At 43.3% G+C, this 7,756-nt stretch overlaps 1 protein-coding gene across 1 annotated transcript; it reads left to right on the top strand.

The window, feature by feature from the left end:
* Positions 1-283: 283 nt before the first annotated feature.
* Kctd12 (potassium channel tetramerization domain containing 12) lies at positions 284-6,439 on the top strand. The gene has a single exon (XM_005324799.5). It carries the CDS (start codon positions 565-567, stop codon positions 1,546-1,548), a length of 984 nt encoding a protein of 327 aa, XP_005324856.1. The 5' UTR covers positions 284-564; the 3' UTR covers positions 1,549-6,439.
* Positions 6,440-7,756: the final 1,317 nt, after the last annotated feature.

Here is a 7,756-nt window from a genome sequence, read left to right on the forward strand (position 1 = left end):
CGGGTGTGGGTGAGGTTAACAGGGGAGGGGGCCCTGCGACTGCCCCTCCAAAGAACAGCGGCCAGTCCCAGCTCAGCTCCATGCATGCGAAAGAGGGAGAAAGTTGGGAGGGAGAGGGAAGGGGCCGGAGCGCGGTCCGCCGGTGGGAGTTGGGTCGCCCCCGGAGCGCGAGCCGGGGTGGAGCCAGCAGCCCCGCGCGGCGTCAGCGTTTAAGATGCAGATCGATTCCCCATTCTCCCCTCCCCCGCCCCAGCGAGGCTCCGCCGCTCCGAAGCCGCCCACGCCTCCTGCGCGCCGCGGCGCCCCAGCCGGCGGCTCTACTTAAGCGGCGCGCCGGCCGCGACCCGGCACTCGCCTGGAGCGCGCGAGCGAGGCGGGTGCTGCGCACCGGAGCTCACGGGGGCGCACAGCGGCGCGCTCGCACCGCGCTGCTCTTCCCAGTGGCAGCGGCCAGGGCGCTGGGCTGAGCAAGCGTCGCGGTTCCGGGGCTCTGAGAAAGGCGGCTGCGGCTCCTGAGCGCGGCCCCACTCTCGGTCACTGGTCCAGTCCGGCCACCTCTCTGCCATGGCTCTGGCGGACAGCACACGAGGATTACCCAACGGGGGCGGCGGCGGGGGCGGCAGCGGCTCCTCGTCGTCCTCTGCGGAGCCGCCGCTCTTCCCCGATATCGTGGAGCTGAACGTGGGGGGCCAGGTGTATGTGACCCGGCGCTGTACTGTGGTGTCGGTGCCAGACTCGCTGCTCTGGCGTATGTTCACGCAGCAGCAGCCGCAGGAGCTGGCCCGGGACAGCAAAGGCCGCTTCTTTCTGGACCGGGACGGCTTCCTCTTCCGCTACATCCTGGATTACCTTCGGGACTTGCAGCTTGTGCTGCCCGACTACTTCCCCGAGCGCAGCCGGCTTCAGCGCGAGGCCGAGTACTTCGAGCTGCCAGAGCTCGTGCGCCGCCTCGGGGCGCCCCAGCAGCCCGGCCCCGGGCCGCCGCCGCCGCACTCCCGGCGCGGGGTGCACAAGGAGGGCTCACTGGGCGACGAGTTGCTGCCGCTGGGCTGCGGGGAGCCCGAGCAGCAGGAGGGCGCCTCGGCCGGGGCACCGTCGCCCACGCTGGAGCTGGCTAGCCGCAGCCCGTCCGGGGGTGCGGTGGGCCCGCTGCTCACTCCGTCCCAGTCGTTGGACGGCAGCCGGCGTTCGGGCTACATCACTATCGGCTACCGTGGCTCCTACACCATCGGGCGGGACGCACAAGCAGACGCCAAGTTCCGGCGGGTGGCGCGCATCACTGTGTGCGGCAAGACGTCGCTGGCCAAGGAGGTGTTCGGGGACACCCTGAACGAGAGCCGGGATCCCGACCGGCCCCCGGAGCGCTACACTTCACGCTATTACCTCAAGTTCAACTTCCTGGAGCAGGCCTTCGATAAGCTGTCCGAGTCGGGCTTCCACATGGTGGCGTGCAGCTCCACAGGCACCTGCGCCTTCGCCAGCAGCACCGACCAGAGCGAGGACAAGATCTGGACCAGCTACACCGAGTACGTCTTCTGCAGGGAGTGAGCTCCCCAGACCCCTCGCGACTCCAGCACCCACTTTCCCTTCTCCACGCGGGGGAGATGATTATAGATCCTCCTGACACACGTCTTCTGTCCCCTGGCTCCTGACGCCCCCTCCAGTAGCTCGGCCAGACCTGTTAGACCCCCATTTAAGAATCAGCAGCCACAAATCCTCTGGGCTTCTTCTTCTTCTTTGAACCTCTCTAACCAAGAGCGCTCAGATGTAGCCCCCACCCCACGTTTCCTCTACTCCGGGTCTCAAACTACCTTTCCCCCAGATTGTACTTCAATCTGGATCTAGTGGCACCGCGGCGGGGGCCACAAAGTCACCGAGTACCTGGGAATGATTGAATTGTTCAAAACCTGATTGGACGGTGTTCAGAGTGTAGAAGGTTCATTGGAATCTTCTCAAACTCTTTTGACTCACTCCGGGTTTAAGATATCAGAACTGTTGGGATACTGTTTTAAAAGGTCACTACAGTCTTTGGCCCTCTTAAAGGTAGAGTTTTAGAAGACTGAGTGGAAGACTGATAACTGAATTAAGACCCCGTGGAGGCAATTCGGTGACTGTAAATTTGAATAAGTTTTGAAAAGTTACAGGTAGAAGTAGAAGACTAGTGCTGGCACGGTGATGGACCAAATCTTTTAACACATAGTAGAAGATCTTAAGCCTGTAGCTTGAACTTGTAGAAAGTGATCCTCCTGCCTACAGGGGTCGCCTTTTCTCCTCTGCATGTTGCCAGAGCCCTTGTTCCATTGGCTGATTCGGCAGTTCTAGGCAAGAGGGAGAAAGGGCGCTGCCTCAGAAGAGGCAAGGCTGCCCAGGTCTCCAAGTGCAGCGGGAATCATCTGGCAGTGACAAATGGAGCTGGGCAGGAGTGCACGTCATGGGCAGTAGGACTGTACAATCATTAGATCTAAGATTTAGGGGGTGGGGAAGGGAGGGAGGTAGGAAAGGAAGGGTGGGAAGGGAGGAGCAGACATAACTCATTTATTATTTGGAAGTTGGAGGTTTGTACCATCTGTTTGAGAACATACACACTTAAAAATATCAAACAATAAATGCAAACTTGCAAAGCAATTTATCAAGATTACTAACAGATCTACTCTTAACTAGCAGTTTATTGAACTGTTTTGAGTCCTAAACTTAAAGTTGCTAATAAGTATAGAACTTAACCAAAGAGTTACCCAGTAGGTTTTAGTTTTTGAACTTTTATTTTCTTGTTGATTATAAATCTTGTCTTTAAAATCTATTGAGCAAAATAGGTTTGATTTTGGTTACTTTGACTTAAGATCTTTTATTAAAAATCCTCTTCTTTTCCAAGCCTAGCAAATATTTACTGCTGGGCATACCTGAAAAGCAGAAAAATGCCACTTCTTTCATGCAGTCTGTTTGAAGTTTAAGTGGAATCTTTTCAAGCAACAAAGCTGTAGAGAAGTATAAGCACTGAGGGCTGCCCATCTGTAGACAGCTGTGAAATGGGATATCTTAAATGAAGGCAGATAAATACTTAAAAATGAGTTGAGCAATAACATGGTGTTTTAGGTAAATGCAACAGAAACAGGAGACCTGGTTGCCTTATGCCTTTACTCTCACATGAAATCAATTCCCAATGTGTATCCTGTGTGCACCCTAGGTGAAGGAAACAGATCCTCATCATGCTTCATGCTGTGAGGCATCCTTTGGATATTCTGTGATGATGGAGAAGTCTGTGTTTTGTTTGTTTCAGCATCTTTCTCTGAAATATGTTTTTAATAATTTTGTAAGAGTAGTTTTCAGTGATTAGTGTTATTTTTCCTTCTTTTAAAAAATGAATCTTGTACTGTCTTGCTATGTCCATGACCAATGTTATGTGTTCAAACAATTTTCTTATTAGACTCATATGTGATCCAATCTGTATATACCATATATAAACATTTTACATGAATCATTTAGTTTTTTAATTCATTTACTAATGCTATAAAATTTCCTATATTTACCCCCAGTAACTTGCATCAGATGGTGTATATACTATAGCAACATGTTTTGATGAGTTTCTTATATCCTTGTCTATGAGGGAAATTGGGTCAGGAAAATAATACATAATTGTGAAACTGAGTTTGCTTTACTAGGACATTAGTTGTATACAAATCACATGTCAGTTAACTGTCTACCTAAAATCAAGGTACCTGCATTTTTAATCCATGAATTCTTTCATTTTAATTAGGAACAAGAAAGACTTATTTTCTTTTATTAGTTTAAAAAAGTTTAGCTGTATATGCAAAGACTGTCATTTTAAGAGGAATAGAAGAAGAATCCAGGAACTTCTGTTTGCATATATATTGAGTTTGTTCTCAGACTAGGTTATACATCAGAACTTGTCTTTGTTTCAAGCCTGAAATGATTTAGGACTGTCACTCACTGGCCACAAGTGATTGTCACAGAAATTTCTCCACTCCTATGTTATTCTGTTAGATTGCTCAACAAAAAAACACATGATTGAGAACATCTTTAGGACAGATCATAAACACTGACACAGATGGAAAGACTTGTCAATTCTGGTTTCCCTCATCAAATCTGCACAACTCCAAGAGTCATGAGAAACTACTGAAGTTTTGTCTCTGCCTTTAAAGTCTTAATGAATTTTATGTTCTAAAACTTTGAGGTGAACTATTCCACTCTCTTACACATAGGTATTTTTTCTTATTACCCACTTCCCTTTGCTGCCCTGTATCCCCTGCATTATGTTAAAGACTGGGAATTTAATGTTAGGGACAGTAAACCAACCTCTTTTTCTAGCAATGACTGTCCTCTGAGGCTGATTTCATTCTGTTGGGTAGATGGTATAACTGAGGTAAGATGAGTGGGCATGAGCACCTTTGGATCCCTTTCTCTCCATGTGCATTAGGCTATAGAAAGAGCTTTTAGGTCTACGAAGTGGTCTGGAATGGTCAACACTTATGAGCTTGAACAGGGTATTGAGGGTCCATCTGAATAAACCCTCCAAAGACATGATTTCAATAACCTGGGAATGTCATAAACTATTCAGAGAGTGAAGACTGCATTAATCTGACTCAGAGAGGCATGCATTTTCATATGTTGCTCTGTTACTGCTTGGTGTTCATAAATATAACTGAAATAACATTTTTGCACCAAGTGTTTGACATATCTGTTTTTTATATACATTTTTTAAAAGAGGAATTGATGACAATGGGGGTTAAAAAACAGGTACCAGGTTCCTTGTTCTTGCACCAAATGTTTGATCTATCTGTTTTTTATATACATGTAGACTATGAGCCATATTCATTCTAACATCATTTTTCAAAGGATATGTTGTGGGAAATATTCCTTGAAGGTGTGAGACTTAAATTTTTTCCACTTCAATACTATTTTTATTCTTGTGTTTCTTATTTGGTTTTTTGGGCTCATAGCAAAGTGGTAATTTATAATACTAGCCAAAATTGTCTTCTCTTTCAAACCAGACCCCTAAATACACATAGGGTCTGCTGCTTCTCTGAGAAAACGCATAGTGTGCGAATACTCAGACCCATGGGCAACCGCAGTGCCCATGACGTACTCTAATTTTTATTGGAATTTTCCATGGAATGTTGTTATTACATGTAAGGTGAAGCTTTGATAATTTTTTTACTCTCCAATTATGGTAAATTCCCATTTAATATTCAAATTGTTTTTATACTCCTATATGAAAAAGGGTGAATTACAAAGCAGACATTTAGAAATGTATTGACTGGTGGGGTTGAATTCCTTAAGAATTTCTTTTTATAGTCTAATCACATACTTGACACATTGACTTAGGTTTTGAAAATACTAAATAATCTTTTTATTGTAAATCTAGCAGAGACAATACTTTAGAATTTTCCCAGTGTTTTCCCTTACTGTAAATCATTTAAAACCTCAATCTTTTTTAGATGATGCAAGTCTGTCTCTTGAGAAATGAATAAAATATAGTATTCTTATTTCCAATATCTGTAGTACCTGAAATTGGTTTTTTTATAGCCTGCAACAAGTTATGTTGAAGTTAACTTTTCTTTGTCAAGTTTTTGACAATAAAAATCTAAATGTATTAACACTTGAGGATTTAGATTCTCTGCTGGGGCCCTTAAAACTTAGATAGATAAAATTCAAACAAACTCTCTACATTGGTGTATAATCTCGTGTGGTAGAAAGATGGACTCTTTGAAGAATTCTTGTCACTTACATGCTTTGTGATTTTTTTCCATGACAGTTTTTTTTTTATTCTAAATGTGTTTTAAATATATGGACATTAATTGTAATGTAAACTATTACACAACTGTCTTTGTGACTTTATAGGCAGGTAAATTTTGCTATTATTGAATACAAATGAGGAAAATCCATTTATTACCTCCATTAGTAATCATTTAATGACAAAAGGTTTAAGCATTCATTATGGGGGTAAATTTCAAAAATGTAAACTATATGTTGTTGACATTTTTTCTGGGCATCTGAAAAAGCTCATTTGTCAAACAATGGAAGACCCTCACAGAGCTATCCAGCATTCCAAAACTGTTAAAAATATTATATGCTAAGTGGTATATATCATTTGAACTATTGTCTCAGAATATAAGGGAAGAAGAAAAAATATAAGATTATCAGACTTTTCTAATGAAACATAAAGCCAAGAAAAAAAAATATCTGTATTAAAACAACAACAAAAACACACACTAATGAAGTCTTTTCAGAGATGCCCAAACTTGGAGAATTTCTTCCACCATCTAAATATGGTAGAGGTTTTTGTTTTCCCTGTTCACAACCAGTTGTATAACAGAAATACTCAACACTGTTTTCTTCCCTGTGTGTGAAATAATGAATCATTGATTATTAAACTCATCATGTATTCTATTAAACACTAAAGAATAAAACATTCACTCCTTTATTCCTCTTGGCTCCTTGGTATGGATTGGCTCAAACACTGGTCTAATTTCATTTAAAGGATTCTCTAAACATTGGGAATGCTTTCCCAATTGTTGTGGGACTCATAATGAGCATTATGCCCTTAAGATCTCCTCACCAAGTAATTGGCCACCTGGGCCAGGCATGAACAGATTCTTTCCCTGCAGTTTATTGTCAAGAATGCATAGGCAATTGGCTCAATGTGGAAGAAAAGTCCTTCACAAATCTTAGTCTCTGACGTCGGTCTTTGCAGTGTGTGCCATCCTGCTTATGGGGAAGGTAAGTAGAAATGACCTCGTAAGTATGTAGGGACAAGAAATAGAAGCTGTCAGATACACCTTTGTGAAAATGCAGGCATAAACATAAAGTTATAATGAATGTAGAGAAAGAGGATCTGTGTTTTTTTATATAGGAACTCTTTTTTGCATCATCTCCAGTCTTTGAAGTTCCTCCTCTCTAAAAACAGTGAAGAGATATTCAGATTAGGAAATCACAGAAACCAGAGTCTGCTGGGTCATGAGCACAGGAAGCATCGAGTTGGGTGGTGGACTGAGCAAGGCTTTGCCTTTCCTCTTTGTACTTCCTCCACATAGCTTTTGTTTTGTGTATAGAACACATGCTATTTTTGTATATGTGTGGTGCTGGGGATTGAATCAGGGGCCTTGTGTATGCTAGTCAAGTGCTCCACCACTGAGCTATATCCCTAACCCTATGATTTGTTTTTTTGAAAATTTAATATGCATGGTGAAAAATTAAGCAATACAAGAATGTATCTAATAGATAGCAAATCTCCCTCTTGTAACCCCTGGCCTTCCCCAGAGACTACCACTACTCTATCTTTACTGAGACCTTCTATACATATAAAATAATACACCCCCTTTTCTATTCAGTAGGAATTATACCTGTTCCATGCTTTGCCCTCTTGTTTTAACCACATATCCAAGAGCTCTTGCAATGCATGAACATGTAGCAACGATCTACTTTTATCCAATAACTACATGCTATCCTGCATGCTATGCCATTGTCTTGATGTGCTGTCATTTACTTTTCCAGGGCTTTATTGATATGCATTTAAATCTACAGGTTTTTTTTCTCTATTCCCAAGAATGCTGTATTGAATGTATTTTCATGTGTATGCAAATATATCTCTATCTAGTTTTTCTGTAGGAAAAGATGCCAAGAAAGAAAAGAACTGAAGGTAACTTTTCCTTCTTCAGGGACTACAGAAATACTATCCCTGACTTATGATCGTTCAACTTAAAAATTTTCAACTTCATGATGATGCAAAAGCAATATGCAT

The sequence above is a fragment of the Ictidomys tridecemlineatus genome, chromosome 6 (assembly GCF_052094955.1).
Source record: "Ictidomys tridecemlineatus isolate mIctTri1 chromosome 6, mIctTri1.hap1, whole genome shotgun sequence".
NCBI classification, from domain to species: domain Eukaryota; kingdom Metazoa; phylum Chordata; class Mammalia; order Rodentia; family Sciuridae; genus Ictidomys; species Ictidomys tridecemlineatus.

What these genes read in the sequence shown, in the direction of transcription:
- Kctd12 (XM_005324799.5), top strand. Translation starts at nt 565, where the DNA reads ATGGCTCTGGCGGACAGCACACGAGGATTACCCAACGGGGGCGGCGGC.